The following is a 19,122-nucleotide window of genomic DNA, read 5'->3' on the forward strand; positions in this document are numbered from 1 at the left end:
CATATCTGTTAGATTACATATTTAATGTACGTCTAATTGCTGTGGTTGCTTGGAGATACAAATGAATAATAATTACCTTACATTTAAATAGCATTAGACCTTCCAGTGTACTTTCCACGTGTATTATTGTTTTTAATCCTTTTAACTCAGTAAAATAGGTAGAGATGAGGTAATAGTCATGTTTTACACATTAGGAAAATAAGAGTCATAGGTCACATGGCTAGTAAATGGCAGAACCCAGAACTTCTGAAGAAGTTTGGTCAAGTATGCTTTCTGTTATGCAGCACAGCAATATGGTTCCTGCCCAATGAAGCTTACTGAGCATGGAGTCAAGAATACAGCATTACCTGCTAAATAATTACATAATTTGGTAATCAGTGATCTCTTAGGTGGCAAAACTTGATTATTTGTGATATGGTTAGTAAAAATGCTATGCATATTTTTGGTTTAAAGTTTGTATTGAGGCTGGGCGTGGTGGTTCACGCCTGTAATCCCAGCACTTTGGGAGGCCGAGACGGGTGGATCACGAGATCAGGAGATGAAGACCATCCTGGCTAATATGGTGAAACTCTGTCTCTACTAAAAATACAAAAAATTAGCCGGGCATGGTGGCAGGTGCCTGTAAGTCCCAGCTACTTGGGAGGCTGAGGCAGGAGAATGGCATGAACCCAGGAGGCGGAGCTTGCAGTGAACCGAGATCGCGCCACTGCACTCCAACCTGGGTGACAGAGCAAGAAGCCGTCTCAAAAAAAAAAAAAAAGTTTGTATTGAATCTAAAACATTTGGCTGGGCATGGTGGCTCATGCCTATAATCCCAGCACTTTGGGAAGCCAAGGCAGGAGGATTGCTTGAGGCCAGGAGTTTGAGACCAGCCTAGGCAGCATAGTGAGATCCTGTCTCTACAAATAAAAATTAGCTGGGCCTGGTGGCAGGTGGCTGTAGTTCCACCTACTCAGGAGGCTAAAGCAGGAAGATCGTTTGAGCCCGGGATTTCAAGGCTATGGTCAGCTGTGATTGTGCCACTGTACTGCAGCCTGGGTGACAGAGCAAGACACTGTCTCAAAAAAAAAAAAAAAAAAAAACAACATTCAAGTAGAGAGTGGCAGAACTAGTAAGTCATTTAGCAGGGCAAGGGATAGACAAAAAACTGGCAACATTTGCCTTTGGTGATAAAGCTGGACAATAATGATGAAAAGGAGATTTTTTAAAAATATTACACAAATTTTCATGTCATCCTTGTACAGGGGCCATGCTAATCTTCTCTATATGGTTCCAGTCTTAGTATATGTGCTCCTAAAGTGAGCCCAAGATGTATTTTTCATTATACCTTTTAGCTATTGAATTTTATATTGTATTTAAATTATTTTATGCATAAATAATTACTGGAGTTGTGGGGTTTATGATTATGCTGGATTCTAGACAGCCTAAGGGGTACAGAGAGACTCTGTGGAGGAGACAGCAGCAGCATGACAGCTGGGTACAGGGCTCCTAACCCTCCCCTGCCCCATGTTTCTGTCGCTCAGGCTCACCAGCATCCTTCAATTGTGTGTTCATTGTCAGTTTGCCATTCACCCACCAGCTCTGTGGACCACTCAGCCTTCCTTCTTTTGCCTCCTCTGCCAGCCTGAGGACTAGGGGTTGCTTAGGCAATTTTACCCTTCCAAACAGCCCTCCAGGCCACAGGTTGGGTCGGTGGAGAACATGAAGGTGGAGTTCTCCTTCCTCCTGTAGTGCAAAGAAGATGCTAACAATCTATTCTATGAAACGAGCGATGCAGGAAATTTTGCCTGTTTTTAGTTCTATATTCTAGTATGAAGGTCAAACCATCTGTACTACTATATGGCTTACAGAATAAGCCATATAACATGAATACTACAAAATATTGGGCCAAACTTTATTTTCAAACTTTCAACAAATTTATTTAGATGTTTATTTTTGGATATTACAAATAATTCAGATATAATACTTTTTAACCCTGGGACTAAATTTATTGATGGGAACTTACAAACTGGATGAAAAGTCACTTTCCATGAAACATTGGGATCCTCAGCAGAGGTACATTTGGTTATGTTAAAGGAAGATGTATTAACCTTAATGCCTGATTTGTCCATCAACTTCAGGAATAAGAAGTCTTCTACAAAATTAACAATTAGGGTGATGTCACCACTGCACTGCTCAGTCTCACAACAGAGGTTTGAAGAGAACATGTGAAGAAGAATTTAGAAATACACAAGGAGTGGCTGTGCAGAATGGCCGACTCAAGAGGCAACATCAAAAAGCTGTGCTATTCAGTAGGGTAACCACTAGCCACAAGCACTGTTTAAATTAATTCAAATTCAGATTTAAAATTTAGTTACTCAGTGACACTAGCCACATTTTAAGTATTCATTAGCCACATGTGGCTAGTGGCTACCATATTGGACTGGGCAAATATAGAACCTTTCTGTTATTACAGAAATTTCTGTTAGTGCTGTTATAAAGGATATAAAGTTCTGTTTGGAAAAGAGAAAATACTTGTGACAATGAAAATGTAAAATGGCAAAAACACAAGTAGTTTCTTTTCAGTTACATGTTGCTTCTAGACATGCTTCTTTGCAAATTATTGAGCAACGTTTTAAGATACTGGACTGTTGTAATAGGTGACAGTGATGGTTTTATACTTTTCTTAGAAATGCTTTACAGTTTTGTCATAAGTCAAGCATTTGAGACTCAAAATTATTGAAATTTGCACTTTGCATATTTTATATGGTATACAGTTATTACTTTAAACAAAATGAAAATTAGGAGTATTATTTATAAAGTTATTGGGGTAATTTATAAAAAAACAGTTTACTAATGTCCTAAAAATTATTTTGTGCTCTCTATTAAAGTTTTATAATTTTACAGTTCTTTTATGATGGAGCCTTTTATAGAAGCATCACCTAACTGCAGGACTCTGTCCCTTTAAAAAAATATAATTCAGCACCTTAATTAATTATTTTTATACTTCGAAACACTCGTCTTAGTGTTTTTTCAGGTTTTAAAATGTAACATTAGCTAGCTTCTTTAACTTTATCATGCTATGCAATTATTGCTTCCTTTACTCTTAAGATCCTAGTTTTCTTTTTTTATTTGCGACGGAGTCTTGCTCTCTTGCCCAAGCTGGAGTGCAGTGGTGTGATCTCGGCTCACTGCAACCTCTGCCTACTGGGTTCAAGCGATTCTCCTGCGTCAGCCTCCTGAGTAGCTGGGACTACAGGCGGGCACCACCACACATGGCTAATTTTTTGTATTTTTAGTAGAGATGGAGTTTCACCGTGTTAGCCAGGATGGTCTCGATCTACTGACTTCATGATCCACCCGCCTCAGCCTCCCAAAGTGCTGGTATTACAGGCTTGAGCCACCGCGCCCAGCCCCTAATTTTCTTATTCAGTAAAGAACAGTTAGGGCTTTTTTTAATTTTAATTTTTTTTTTTTTTGATTTTATGAAATAGAGTCTCAGTGTGTCACCCAGGCTGGAATGCAGTGGCGCAATCACAGCTCACTGCCGCCTCAACTTCCTGGCTCAAGTGGTTCTCCCTCTTTTTCCTTCTGAGTAGCTGCAACTACAGGCACATGCTAATATGCAGCTAATTTTTAAAAATTTTTTGTGTAGAGACAGGGTCTCACTTTGTTGCCCAGGCTGGTCTCAAACTCCTGGGCTCAAGTGATCCTCTGCCTTGGCTTCCCAAAGAGTTGGGATTATAGGTGTGAGCCACTGTGCTTAACAACAACAACAACAAAAACAGTTTAACAAGTAATTTACAGAGAAAGATGTTTTCTTTTACTGATAGTACCGGATGGTCCAAAAAAGAATTTTGTTTAAAGTTTTAGGTAACTTTCATTTTGGCAAAGCCAAAAAAGTTACATGTGTTCCTTTGGGAAAGGAAGAAATAAGATTGTCACTTTTGCTGACAACATGATCTTATGTATAGAAAACCCGATAGACTCCACCAAAAAAATGTTCAAACTATTAAATGAATACAGTGTATATATATGTGTGTGTATATATATGTGTGTATATATGTGTGTGTATATATATGTATATATGTGTGTATATATATGTGTGTGTGTGTATATATATATATATGTGTATATATATAAAACCCTACAGACTCCACCAAAAAACTTAAATGAATACAGTATAGTTGTAGGATACAAAATCAACACACAGAAATTAGTAGTATTTCTATGCACTGTTAACAATGAACTATGCAAAAAAGAAATCAAGAGAACAATCTCATTTTTACAATAGCTACCAAAAAAAATCAAATTTAACCAAGGAAGTAGAAGACCTACATACTGAAAAACATACAACGTTGAAAGAAATTGAAGATACAATTAAATGGAAGGCTATTCTGTGTTCATGGATTGGAAGAATTAATATTGTTTAAATGGCTATACTACTCAAAGCAATCTGCAGATTCAGTGCAATCCCTATCAAAATTCCAGTGTTATTTTTCATAGAAAAAAATACTAAAATTCATATGAAACTACGTAAATCCCTGAATAGCCAAGGCAATTATGAGCAGAAGGAACAAAAAAGAAGCTACCACACTAGCTTATTTCAAACTATACTACCAGGCTATAGTAATTAAAACAGCATGGTATTGGAAATAGACATCAGCCAATGAAACAGAATAGAGAACTTAGAAATGAACCCGTTATGCCTGTTGTGGGGTGGGGGAGGGGGGAGGGGATAGCATTAGGAGATATACCTAATGTAAATGTTGAGTTAATGGGTGCAGCACACCAACATGGCCCATGTATACATATGTAACAAACCTGCATGTGTACATGTACCCTAGAACTTAAAGTATAACGAAAAAAAAATGAACCCATTATATAGCTAGCTGACTGATTTTTGACAAAGGTGCCAGGACTACACAAAGGGAAAGGACAGTCTCTTCACTAAATGGTGTTGGGAAAATTATATTTCCATATGTAGAAGAATGAAATTAGGTCCTTATCTCATACCATATGCAAAAATCAACTAAAAATGGAATAAAGACTTTAAGACTAGAAACTCTAAAACTGCTAGAAGAAAACAGGAAAAACTACACAACAATGGTCTTGGCACTGACTTTTTTGGATTTGCACGCAGTCATTGGCAACAAAAGCAAAAGTAGGCACATGGGAGTACATCAAACTACAAAGCAAAGGAAACAATTAACAGTGTGCAGAGACAACCTACAGATTGGGAGAAAATATTTGCATCCATTCTATAAAGGGTTGATATTCAAAATATATAAGGAGCTCAACTCAATACCAAGAAAACAAAACTGTTAAAACATAGGCAAGACATTATCCTAGGCAAACTGATGCAGAAACAAAACCAAATGCCGCATGTTCTCACTTATAAGTGGGAGCTAAACATTGGGTACAAATTGACATAAAGATGGGAATAGTAGACACTGGGGACTACAAGACAGGAGGGTGGAAGGAGACCAAGTGTTAAACTACAAATTGGTGGCTGGGTGCCGTGGCAGCCCAGCACTTTGGGAGGCGGAGGCAGGCAGATCACGAGGTCAGGAGATCGAGACCATTGTGGCCAACATGGTGAAACCCCATCTCTACTAAAAATAAAAAAAAAATTGGCTGGGCGTCGTGGCGCACACCTATAGTCCTAGCTACTAGGGAGGCTGAGGCAGGAGAATTGCTTGAACCAGGGAGGTGGAAGTTGCAGTGAGCCAAGATTATGCTACTGCACTCCAGCCTGGTGACAGAGCGAGACTCCATCTCAAAAAAAAAAAAATACATATTGGGTGCTGTGGCTTATGCCTGTAATCCCAGCACTTTGGGAGGCCAAGGTGGGCAGAGCACTTGAGGTTAAGAGTTCGAGACCAGCCTGGCCAACATGGTGAAACCCTGTCTCTACTAAAAATTAAAAAAAAAAATTAGCCAGGTGTGGTGGCATGCACCTGTAGTCCCAGCTAGTCCAGAGGCTGAGGCAGGAGAATCACTTGAACCCAGGAGGTGGAGGTTGCAGTGAGCTGATATGGCGTGCCTGCACTCCAGCCTGGGCTGGTCAGGAGATCGAGACCATCCTGGCTAACATGGTGAAACCCCGTCCCTACTAAAAACACAAAAAATTAGCTGGGCGTGGTGGCAGGCACCTGTAGTCCCCGCATATATCGAAATATCACAGTACAAGATGGTGCTAACACTGACATAATGTTTAAAATTTTTTTATGAGGATTGGTGGTTGTATTAAACTGTATATAAGATTAAAAATAAATTGCCAGGGCATATTACTAAGTGCTAGTGAACATAGCCCATTGAGTCAGGGGACCTGTGTAGAACTGATGCTTTACCAGAGTTGTAAGTCCTTATATAATCTGGTTCTGTGTCAGGTGATCTCATTTCTTCCTATTCTTCTGATTCACGTGGACCTTACTATTTTTGGAACGCATTAAGCACCTTCCTCTCTCAGGGCTTTGCATGTGTTGTTCCTCTATTTGGAATATTCTTTTATATATTTCTAGGACTGACTTCTTCCCTTGGCTTTAGGTTTCTGCTGAAATACCACTTTTTTTTAGAGAAATCTTACCTGTTCCTGCTGCTCTCCTTCCATCACTTTCCATTCTCTTACCCTTTAATTTTCTGCATACTACCTGACTGGTTTTTTGTTTAATTCCTTTCACTGCAATATAATCTCCACAAGGGCAGGAACTTTATTTTATTCGATGCATTCATTATCTTTAGTGACCGGAGCATAGTAGGTGTTCACATCAATGAATGTTAGGAAGTATGTGGTTTTCCCTAAATGTAGTATTGGGGCTTACAGGAAAAATAAATAATGTTGGAGATGAAAATTGTCTCTGGAAAGTACCTGCACTTAAATAAAATAGGAAACTGTTGGCAAGATATTCCACTCTGATTTTGACTTCTGGTTACTTCCTTGTGATTTTTCTAACAGGTTTCAGGAATCAAGGGATTTGTTGGAATCCTAATCTAGAGGCCCTTTATTTCTGGGACTCTTTTTTGACTCAGAAGTGATTACCTGCTGGCTTTCTGGTTTTATAGCCTATAGCTTCTCTGCACTATTATTTAAATATATGTTCCATAATTTTTCAAGTATATTATCTGGTATTTACTCAACCTGTCTTTTACACACTTGATAATTTTTTTTTTTTTTTTTTTTGAGACGGAGTCTTGTTCTGTCCCCAGGCTGGAGTGTAGTGGCACGATCTTGGCTCACTGCAACCTTCACCTTCCAGGTTCAAGTGATTATCCTGCCTCAGTCTCCCCAGTAGCTGGGACCACAGGCATGTGCCACTACAGCCAGTTGCTTTTTTTTAAGTTTTCTTTTGTAGAGTTGGGGTCTCAGTATGTTGACTGGGCTGGTTTTTAACTTCTATCCTCAAATGATCCTCCCCCCTTGTCCTCCCAAAGTGCTGGAATTACAGGCATGAGCCACTGTGTCGGGCCCATAATTCTTAATTATCTGAAGGATTCTGCCTGAGTTTTGGCAGAGCTAGGATTCTGTTTACATGCTAGTTTGAAAAATACTTACCTTATTGGATGTGTTTAAACTGTTGTTTTTTTTTTCTTATAGACAGTTCAAGAAGAAGAAAGAGAGATTTACAGACAGCTGCTACAGATGGTCACAGGAAAACAGTTTACTATAGCCAAACCCACCACACATTTTCCTTTACACCTGTAAGTCACAGAAGCATATTTCAGATGAATTTAATTCTACAGTTTATTATTTGATATTGAAACAATATTCTTCTCTTGCTAGGTCTCGATGTCTTAGTTCCAGTAAAAATACTTTGAAAGACTCACTGTTTAAAAATGGAAACTCTTGTGCATCTCAGATCATTGGCTCTGATACTTCATCATCTGGATCTGCCAGCATTTTAACTAACCAGGAACAGCTGTCCCACAGTGTATATTCCCTATCTTCTTATACCCCAGATGTTGTTGCATTTGGGTCCAAAGATTCTGGTACTCTTCATCAACCCCATCATCACCACTCTGTTCCACATCAGCCAGATAACTTAGCAGCTTCAAATACACAATCTGAAGGTAAACATGGTATCATATAACTACATTTTTAGTCCTAATAGCCAATTAACTGTTCATTAGCTCATTACAGTCAACATTGTAATATACATGTAAATAAACATATACAGTTTGAGCATACCAAATCTGAAAATATGAAGTCCGAAATGTTCCAAAATCTGAAACTTTTTGAATACCAACATGATACTCTAAGGAAATGCTCAGTGGAGCATTTGGGATTTTGGATGTTTGGATTTGGGATGCTCAAATTATATAATGCAAATATTCAAAAGTCCAAAAAATCCAAAATTTGAAACTCCTGGTCCCAACCATTTTGGATAAGGGATATTGAACTTGTAAGACATGTACTTACATACTTTAAATACATATGATTCAGTTAACCATGCTATGAGTAAACTAAACCCACAAATAGGATATTCTTTTTTTCTTACCTCAAGATACAAATGATTTGATACATTTTATTTAAACAATTAACTTTCTAAGTAGAGGCTAGAGTCAGAGTATATATACTCAGCCCAATTGCTTCAGCACTTTCTCTGTTTCTATGACTTTACAGTGGTAAGTAAGAATTCTGAAGTTGTAGGAGTTTTGAAACATCAGATAAATATTGAAGCTTAAGTGCTTAGGTTTGTGCGTTTTAGAATGATTGTCAGCATTGGAAACAAAAAGTTTTCTACCTAACTTTCAACTAACTGAAATATTCACTCTCTTTGCATTCCAGTTAATTAAGATTTTGTTGTGATAGGTTTCGTTGTTTCCTTAATTTTCCCCTTCTTTAGGTATGTAATATGTATCAATTTATGGTATGTACTTAGGTATGTAACTTAAAACAAGTTGTAGGTTAAATGGTTAAACATCAGGGATTTTTTGATAGGTGGAGCACTAGTCTTTCCCCTCCTTTCTCAGGTTGATTTTTTTTTTTTAATCTACTTGTCACTTCATGAAAATTCTCACTCAGGATTAAACTTTTTGGTAGCATCGTTATATAGCTACACATATCCATGAAGACTCTTGTTATATTTTGTGAGGTGATATACTGAGAACTGTAAAGGAAAAAGAAAAAAAGCTAAAAAACCCAAACTCCTTTAACCTTAGAAACATACATTGTGTTGCAGATACTTAGATGCAACTAAGTTGAAACAAATATACTACATTGCACTGTTTAATTACTTTCCTTGTACCATGTAATAAATACTCTGAGGTTCTAATCATAGCACTTTAGAACATGATTCCTGCCTTTGAGTAGTATTCAATGGAGAAAATACATAATAGAATGATAAAATTTGTACTTTTTAGATACCTCCTGGGGTGGTATTTCCTTCCCTGTCCCCCTTCCCTCCTTCTTACAGTTTCCTTCCCTCTTCCATTCCCCCACTGCTTTCCTTTCACCTAATTCAGTCTCATTGTAGATCATGAACTACAGTAGTTCCCCCTTATCTGTGCGGGGAGGATATGTTCCAAGACCCACCCCCTACCAGTGGATGCTTGAAACCATGGAGAGTGTACTATATATACCATACCCTATATACATCATGTTTTTTCCTATACATATATACCAATGATTATAAATTAGGTGCAGGAAGAGATCAACAATAATAACTAATAACAAAAATTATAACAATATACTGTAATGAAAATGTTACTTTTTTCTTATTAAATCAAGAACTTTCACCTTTTCACTTAAAGGAAGTAGTTTTTTTTTTTTTTTTTTTAGACTGTCACTCTGTCGCTCAGGCTGGAGTACAGTGGGACCACCTTGGTTCACTGCAACCTCCATGTCCTGGTTCAAGCGATTCTCCTGCCTCAGCCTCCTGAGTAGCTGGGATTACAGGTGTGAGCCATCATGCCCAGCTAATTTTTGTATTCTTAGCAGAGACGGGTTTCACCATGTTGGCCAGGCTGGGGAAGCACTTTTTACAGCTTCTCTTTGGCATACCTGAATTGCCAGCATCATTACTTTTGCCTTTTGGGGACATTATTAAATAAGGGTTACTGAACACAAGCACTGCTGTACTGAGACAGTCAATCTGATGACTGAGGTGACTGCTAAATGACAGGTGGTGCATACAACATGGATATGCTGGACAGAGGGATGATTTCATGCCTGAAATAGAGCTGGATAGAGATTTTTATCGCATTACTTGGAATGGCATGCAATTTAAAATTTACTAATTATTTCTGGAATTTTCCATTTAATATATTTGGACTGCAGTTAACTATGCGTGACTGAAACCATAGAAACCAAAATTGCAGATGGAGGACTACCATGAAGACTTTTAAGGAATCCCATCATGTTCTTGTTCTCCTGAAACAGACAGGAAGCACAGGGAGCAAGTGCAGCCTAGGAGGAAATGCTGAAGGGCAAATATGTTTGTATTTCCCAGGGACTTTCTTATTTGTGAAGCAAGTTCTTCACTAAGACCCATTTCTGTTCTCAGTGACAATGGACTTGCATCTCTTTCTCTCCCATCTAACCTTTGTTCTTATGTTATTTTTGTGGAAATAAAATATAGCAAAGTATGGGAACTTAAACTAAGATATCTAGAAAGTATAACTTTGTGAAGTTTTATTACTAATGAAATGCTGTTGTGTTTCTTTAGGATCAGACTCTGTGATTTTACTGAAAGTGAAAGATTCCCAGACTCCAACTCCCAGGTAAACTTTGGAAAAAGCTTGTTCTTTATTAATTAATTAATTTTTTTTTTTGAGATGGAGTCTTGCTCTGTTGCCCAGGCTGGAGTGTAATGGCGTGATCTTGATTCACTGCAACCTCCACCTCCCTGGTTCAACAATTCTTCTGCCTCAGGCTCCCGAGTAGCTAGAATTGCAGGTGCCCACCACCACATCCAGCTAATTTTTGTATTTTTAGTAGAAATGGGGTTTTGCTATGTTGGCCAGGCTGGTCTCGAACTCCTGACCTCAAGTGATCCACCTGCCTCGGCCTCCCAAATTGCTGGGATTACAGGCGTGAGCCACCATGCCTGGCCTAAAAGTTTGTTCTTAACATATTGTTTTCCCTTTCTTTAATCATAGCTTTTTCACTAAAAGCTACATAATGTAAAGCTACCTCAATTCAGACCTCTCTCAAGTATTACTTGAATTATTTCAGTGGCTTTATAATTGTTCTACCTTCAGCCTCTATTTTGTTCTTCATTCCGTCTTCCACCATACCATGTTCTTGAAACAATTTTTCTGCCTTGCTCTTTTTTCATTTTTTTTGTTTTTGTTTTTGTTTTGAGACAGAGTCTTGCTCTGTCACCCAGGCAGGAGTGCAGTGGTACAATCATGGCTCACTGCAGCCTTGAACCTCTGGGCTCGAGCGATCCTCCTGCCTCAGCTGGGACCACAGATGCATGCCACCAGACTTGGCTAACTTTTAAATTTTTCTTTTGTGGAGACGGGATCTCGCTATGTTGACCAGGCTGGTTTTGTACTCCTAGCCTCAAGCGATCCTCCCGACTTGGCCTTCCAAAGTGCTGGGATCATAGGTGTGAGCCACTGCACCCAGCCTACTGTGTTCTTTAGTCCGTCTTCCATGCTGCAATCAGAGTGATCTTTCAGAATTCATGTCTGATCATTCATTAAAGGGGTTTAATGATTATTTGTTAACCTCCTTCAAGGGTGGTTTATCAGACATCGAATTAAGCTCAGGCTCCTTACTATGGTATACAAAGCACTTCTTTCACAAGCCTCACTTTCTCACTTCAACAGGTATTTACTGAGAGCCTACTGTGTGCCAGGTACTAGTATAAATATTGAGGATAATAGGGAACAATGTGAAGTCCCTATTCTCAAGGAGCTTGCATTCTACTTGAAGGGAAGGATAAACAAACGTATATGCCTTGTGGTGATAAGTGCTATGAAGAAAATTGAAGCAGGGTAATATAGAGAGTAGGATTGGGAGGATACTATTTGTATAGGATGGTCATGGAAAGTCTCTGATAAAGTGACTTGAGCAGAGACATGATGGAGGTAAGAGGGAGCCATATGGAAATATGGGACTCTTTCATGTGTTTTTATAAGCTGGACTATTTTCAGTTTGTAAATACAATAAGCATTTCTTACCTTCACATTCAGTGTTCTTTTTGCCTGGAATGTCCTCCATACCTCAACTTTGTCTGTCAGTAGTGTTTTATCTTTTAGGTCTGAACTCACATGTAAACTCCTGCATGAAACTTTACTTATCTGGAGGTATCAAATACTTCTTCCTCTGTAATCCAGTAGGTTACTATGATTGCTATGCCTTTGCCATATATGGCTTTGGGAATTCAATTGCTAGCATAAGAATAATACCAGTTTTCCGTTGAGAAGATTAAGGATAATGAAATATTCTTTCTCATCTCAGTTTTCCTACTTCTTTGTAGCTCCCACGTATGTTCTAAGCTTTAAATATTTCTTAAAATTCTCTATTTGTTAAGTCTTTTGAGGAGACTTCATAGTTTGGATTCTTTATTTCTTACATCTTTTTTGGAGTCAGATCTGCCTTCTGATCTTGGGTTGGAAAAGGCTTCATGTAGCTTTGGACAAGTTACTCTTCTGAACCTCAGTTTCCTTATCAATAAAATGCCAGTATTGATACCTTACACTTAATTGTGGAGATTAACTTACAGATAAAACTCTTATTTTTATAAGTGCTTCATATGAAATGCCACAAGATGCATGCAACTTTCTTGGGAAGAAGTTGATCTCTCAGGTAAAGAGTTGATCTCAGTTCCTTAATGGTTCTTTACTAAGACTGCCTTTCCTTTACGGAGGATTTCCCCTAGTGATGACTAAAGAATCAGATGGCAGGAGAAATGGTCTGTTGGGTAAGGCTGTTTGAGCGATGCTCTTTGTCAAAGTTGGTGCTTACTGTGCTGAGGCTTGGTTTATTGGCTGTCTTAATTCTCCACTACTGCCTCTCAGTTAAGTTCCAGTAATGAAGATCTGCTTTTATTTCCCAGAATTTGCTATGCTGTGTCATACCTCTTTGCCTTTATACATTCTGATCCTTCTGTCTGGTTGTCCCTTTCTTTGTCTACTTGGTAAGCTCTTACTTTTGCTTTCTTTTCTTTCTTTCTTTTTTTTTTTTTGTGACGGAGTCTTGCTCTATCATCCAGGCTGGAGTGCAGTGGCACAGTCTCTGCTCACTGCAACCTCCACCTCCCGGGTTCAAGTGATTCTGGTGCCTTACCCTCCAGGGTAGCTGGGATTACAGGCACACGCCACCACACCCAGCTAATTTTTGTATTTTTAGTGGAGATTGGGTTTCACCATGTTGGCCAAGCTGGTCTCGAACTCCTGACCTCTGGTGTTCCACCCACCTCAGCCTCCCAAAGTGCTGGGATTATAGGCATGAGCCACTGTGCCTGGCCTTAATTTTGCTTTTCAAAATCTCATCCAGGTGTTATTTTTTTTTCTCAGAAGATTTCTTTGACTTCGCCAGATAACATTAGTTTTTCCCTCCATCCTTCTACCTTGTTTGTTACTAATACCTTGGTACCTGTCACCCATTGCTGGTCATAGTGCTTGGCATATGATGGGTGCTCAGTAAATAAATCTTTGTTAAATAAATGAATTTCCTAGATAGCCTGAAGTGCTCTCTTGAGTAGCCCAAGTACTTACTCCCCCACCCTTTTTTTAATGCTTTGATTTATTGAAAGGCACAGTCGAAAGAACACAGTCTTTGGAATTGGACAGATAAGATTTCTAATCTTAGCTTTTCAAGAGAAATTATCTTTTTGAACCTCCCTTTTCATTTCTGTACAGTATGAGTAATAATTCTTTTTTATATATTATGTTGAGGTTTAAATAATATAGGGATTTTCATTAGGTTTAACTAATACATAAAACATCTACAGTAGAGTTTTACATGTAGAGCACTAAGTATGTGCTCAAAAGCAGTTGTAGTTATTATTACTATATGCCTCAATTATATGAGAAATAATGCATCTCTTTGGAAAAGCAGATTTTCCCTGCATTTTGTTTTCCTGAGCCAGTGGATACCTTGATCCATTGAAGAAAACTGCTTGTCCCTACATTACTTGTTTATTCAAGAAATACTAAATGGCTGGGCTTGGTGGCTCACGCCTGTAATCCTAGCACTTTGGGAAGGCCAAGGTGGATGGATCACCTGAGGTCGTGAGTTTGAGACCAGCCTGGCCAACATGGTGAAACCTCGTCTCTACTAAAATAAAAATAAAAAAAGAAAAAATTAGCCGGGTGTGGTGGCGGGTGCCTGTAATCCCAGCTACTCAGGAGGCTGAGGCAGGAGAATCTCTTGAACCCGAGAGGTGGATGTTGCAGTGAGCCGAGATTGTGCCAGTGTACTCCAGCTGGGGCAACAGAGTTAGAGTCAAAAACAAACAAACAAACAAACAAAAACACTAAATGCCTACTATGTGCCAAGCACTATTTTAGTTGCAGAGGATTTTTTTTTTTTAAGAGATGGAGTCTCACTATGTTGCCCAGGCTGGTCTTGAGCTCTTGGCTCGAGCGATCCTCCCACCTCAGCCTCCTAAAGCACTGGGATTACAGGAAGGAGCCACCATGCCTGGCCTCTGATCCAGGTCTCTTAACTCCCAATTTGATGCTCTGTTTACTTGTTCTCTATATTTAAAAGTTTTCTTTGGAAAAGTGTTCACTCTTCTTTGTGTTTCTGTGATAGATCCTGCCTAGTTAGGAGTTTGGAGATAAGGAAGTTTGAGAAAAACAAGAGGCTCTAGGACAATTAATCATGCCTGTGGCTCTGCTCAGCATATCACTTGGGTTGTCAGCAAGAGCCACATGGACCTAGAATTGGCCTGTCATCTTTGGAAGGAAGTTGTGTTGCTGATTCTCTGCTTTGGCTCATTGGCTTGTTAGCCATTTGATGTAGATTATTTTGTAGGTGGGGATTTTTAATAAATCTTTCAATCTGAGTTATTTGGGAAGAGCAATGTTCTAGCTTAATGTATTATTTTGAGAAGTGATGTCGTCTTTCACATAATGTTGGTCTCATGCAAGTAGGGAGCTATGCCAAATGTAATCTCTGCTGAACTTTGGGTCACCTTTTTAACTAATATGTATCCATATGATTTTAACTAATATGTATGCATAAGGATTGTGTCTCCTTAATTCCTAGTTACAATTATTTTATGTCATTTAGATTCCTTTTACTTATTCCATACTTGTAAAGCACTCGTATAAACTATTTAAATGATTGTTTTTATTGATGGAAATATTTTAATTTTCTCATAAGCCTCCTGCTCATTTGTCAAATTTTTCTTTTCCTACCCATAGTTCTACTTTCTTCCAGGCAGAGCTGTGGATCAAAGAATTGTAAGTTATTTTTGGTATCATTTTTCCTTCTCAATCACTTCATTTTTAGTTAGAAGAAATGCTAATCATCCGGCTTATTTTTTGCCAATAAGAAGTACCTGTTTAGGCTGGGCGCAGTGGCTCATGCCTGTAATTCCAGCACTTTGGGAGGCCGAGGCAGGTGGATCATCTGAGGTCAGGAGTTCAAGACCAGCCTGGCCATCATGGTGAAACCTCATCTCTACTAAAAATACAAAAATTGGCTGGGCGTGGTGGCACGTGCCTGTAATCCTAGCCACTTGGGAGGCTGAGGTGGGAGGATTGCTTGAATCTGGGAGGTGGAGGTTGCAGTAAGCCGAGATCACGCCACTGCACTCCAGCCTCGGCAACAGAGTAAGACTCCGTCTCAAAAAAAAAAAAAAAAAAAAAAAAAGAAGTGCCTGTTTATACTTTTAAGTTGCTGGGTTTTCAAAATTTTGTTGGAATTGGAACATTCCTATACTTATGTTTATTAAATCTGTAACAATCGTTGAAGCTAAATTAAATTGGAAAAATAGAGTTAGCTGTTATATAGTAGGAAAAATAAATGATCCTATTTTGGCATTTGTAAAACTAACTTATTGAATAATTCATATTTCTGGACTTTGCAAAATCAATGAAAGCATTTAGTCTCATTTAAGGAACTTACTTTATTAAGTTATCCAAACCCCTTGGTCTCGGTAATTTTTTAAAAATCTATCAAAAATATAGTATTTGAATTAAACTTCGGTGATATCTTGTATTCGTTTCTCCTTTGGGGTTCAGTCCCATTTTTGGATTTCCAGACTGAAGTTTTGCTTTCACTATAATCTTAAAAGCATGTTAAGAAAAGAACTATTTGTTTATAAATGTTAACAAGTCATCTGTTCACATATAGCAGCACACTGATATTTTTAGTAATTTCAGTAAAAATAGTTCGGGTGCGATGGCTCACATCTGTAATCCTAGCACTTTGAGAGGCCAAGGTAGGGGGGTCGCTTGAGCCCAGGAGTTTGAGACTAGCCTGGACACCGTATCTCTATAAAAAATAATAAGTAAAAATAGTAGCGTAATTTCAGTAACATTGTGTGGTTTCATTCTATGTCTTAAAATAAAGATGATGAGTTAGTGTAAGGATTTTAGACTTTCTTTGTGAGGGTCCTATATTTAATACTCAATGTACATCCACAATATGTTTGATACTGAGCGTGGTCTATATTTGGTCACATTACTTTTCATTTTCTAGAACTAGTGTTTATGATTCTCGAGCACGAGAAAGATTGCGCCAGATTGAAGAACAGAAAGCATTGGCCTTACAGCTTCAAAACCAGGTAAAAAAGAAAATTGGAATAATATTACAAATAAATAGTACATCAAAGTAGAAACCATTTTGGAAAGTTACCCAGATTTGGGTAATTGCTGTTGTAATTCCAAGATCGTATGGTAGCATAGCATGTTATGATATGTCGTAAATGTTCTTGGTCTGTCCAGTCAGTGCTACTCATTGTACATAAGACAAATATAGATAGTCCCCACTTGTGATGGTTCGACTAATGATTTTTTGACTTTCCAAAAAAGCGAAAGCAATAGGCATTTCAGCATGCTCCTTGACTTATGACAGGTTTATTGGGACATAACCCTATCATAAATCAAGGAACATCCACAGATTTCTTTATCCCACTTACTCTGAAGTTTTATCTTTCAGAGATTGCAGGAGCGGGAACATTCAGTACATGATTCAGTAGAACTGCATCTTCGTGTACCTCTTGAAAAGGAGATTCCTGTTACTATTGCCCAAGAAACACACAAAAAAGGTCATAAATTAACTGATAGTGAAGATGAATTTCCTGAAATTACAGAGGTAAGTTATATACACTTAATTTCTACACTACCAAGTATTATGTTTAGAAAGAATCCCTCGGGCGAGTTTCAAACATAAAAGCAATAGTGGTTGGGCACGGTGGCTTACGCCTGTAATCCTATCACTTTGGGAGGCTGAAGCGGGTGGATCACTTGAGGTCAGGAGTTCGAGACCAGCCTGGCCAACATGGCGAAACCCCATCTCTACCAAAAATACAAAAATTAGCTGGGTGTGGTGGCATGCGCCTGTAATCCCAGCTACGCAGGAGGCTGAGGCAGGAGAATTGCTTGAACCCGGCAGGCAGAGGTTGCAGTGAGCTGAGATCGTGCCACTGTACTTCAGCCTGGGTGACAGGGCAAGACTCCATCTCACAAAAAAAAAAAGCCATAGAATACGTGGTATTTAAATTTTCTTGTATATTTCTGCTTTCGCTTATTTTACATACCAATCTGGGCTTTATTTTTAAAATATTGAAAATTTATGAGAGAACTATGGGTGGCTTTTAACAGTTTCAGTGAAGAAGCATTTAATACATTTGTCTTTCATGTCATGTGCATTTTTACTTAATGCACACATACAATAGTTTGACCTCAAATTGTAAGCTGAGATTTGCTCTTTTTTTAAGTAATAAAACCCATTATAGAAAATTTGGAAAATACATGGAGGTCTGTGTACATTTTTAGATAACCTGTTTCTTTATCCATACTTCTCTTTGAAACACTACCATGCAGCTGGTGAGCATAACACACTTATTATAGTTGTACTGAATTCCATGTTTTACATTTAAAAAAAAAAGATCTCTAAGAAAGTAATTTCTAAAAGATACTGCCTTTACTCTCTTAACTACCTTTTATGAAAAATTTTGTTTCTCAGGAAATCATTTGGACCAGAGATATAAAATATAATTTTTTTCATGTGCTTAGAAAATTTGATAGCAGAAGATTGTTCCAGACTTTAGGAATTAATATGGAAACAAGGATCTGAATGTTGTGTTGAAAAAGAGAAGGGAGGACTAGATGAAGTGGAAAGAAGAAATTGGGGATTACTGGGAAGGAATAGAAACCAAAATGTTAGAAGTAAACTGATTAACAGTAAATTTATAAACAATTGAATGGTGATAAATATAGTCTGGGGATTATATGGGGCTTGGTGAGAAATATGGTTTTTCTGAAGCCACGCGTGTTTGATGTCTTGACACCTTTTGTTTTCTTAGGAAATGGAGAAAGAAATAAAGAATGTATTTCGTAATGGGAATCAGGATGAAGTTCTCAGTGAAGCATTTCGCCTGACCATTACACGCAAAGATATTCAAACTCTAAACCATCTGAATTGGCTCAATGATGAGGTAACATTGCATCTATTTTTACATACAAATAGTAAACATTAAGTGGCAGTTAAATTAAGGCATATCTCACTTTTTCTCAAAATGTGGTCCATGGATGTCCTGCATTGGAATCATCTCTCATAGGCCTCTTCATTCTTGTAACTATGAGGGAGTGTGGTGGAGACAGGCGTTTTTAACAGACATCTCAGGTGTATTTTAAAGTCTGAGAACCATTGAATTTACCTTTTCTTGTTGAAGATTTGAACATTGAAGAAGACATTCACTCGTTGGTATTCTCACTCTCTTTAAGGCTCCTATTCTGCAGTTCATCTCTTCTGAACAAATAAGTATTAGCTGACCATGTTGCAGCATGAAGGAATACTTTGGGATTTCTTTATAGGAATCCAGTTTTACTTCCCTTTCTACCTAAGTTCTACTCATTTTAGATCACTTATATTATGAATGATAAGCTTTCCAAAATAGCCTCCATTTATGTATGATATTTTTTAAATGGACATTGAAAAAGTTATGCTATTATTAAATATTTGAGGTATTGGGGGAGAAGTTATGGTCTTCACCTCCTAACTCCAATTTA

At 38.1% G+C, this 19,122-nt stretch overlaps 1 protein-coding gene and 1 pseudogene across 4 annotated transcripts in view; one reads left to right on the forward strand and one right to left on the reverse strand.

The window, feature by feature from the left end:
• SENP1 (SUMO specific peptidase 1) overlaps positions 1-19,122 on the forward strand; it is a 66,920-nt gene that overhangs the window by 23,969 nt on the left and 23,829 nt on the right. For all 4 annotated transcript variants that reach the window (XM_032143893.2, XM_058433682.1, XM_032143892.2 and 1 more), the window contains exons 7-13: positions 7,577-7,680; positions 7,763-8,049; positions 10,647-10,701; positions 15,307-15,345; positions 16,589-16,673; positions 17,048-17,203; positions 18,417-18,548. In XM_032143893.2, coding sequence (XP_031999784.1) covers positions 7,577-7,680; positions 7,763-8,049; positions 10,647-10,701; positions 15,307-15,345; positions 16,589-16,673; positions 17,048-17,203; positions 18,417-18,548 — 858 coding nt within the window. The remainder of the gene's footprint in view (positions 1-7,576; positions 7,681-7,762; positions 8,050-10,646; positions 10,702-15,306; positions 15,346-16,588; positions 16,674-17,047; positions 17,204-18,416; positions 18,549-19,122) is intronic.
• LOC116462206 (U6 spliceosomal RNA) lies at positions 1,207-1,306 on the reverse strand (annotated as a pseudogene).

Source organism: Hylobates moloch, unplaced genomic scaffold, assembly GCF_009828535.3.
Source record: "Hylobates moloch isolate HMO894 unplaced genomic scaffold, HMol_V3 SCAFFOLD_22, whole genome shotgun sequence".
NCBI classification, from domain to species: domain Eukaryota; kingdom Metazoa; phylum Chordata; class Mammalia; order Primates; family Hylobatidae; genus Hylobates; species Hylobates moloch.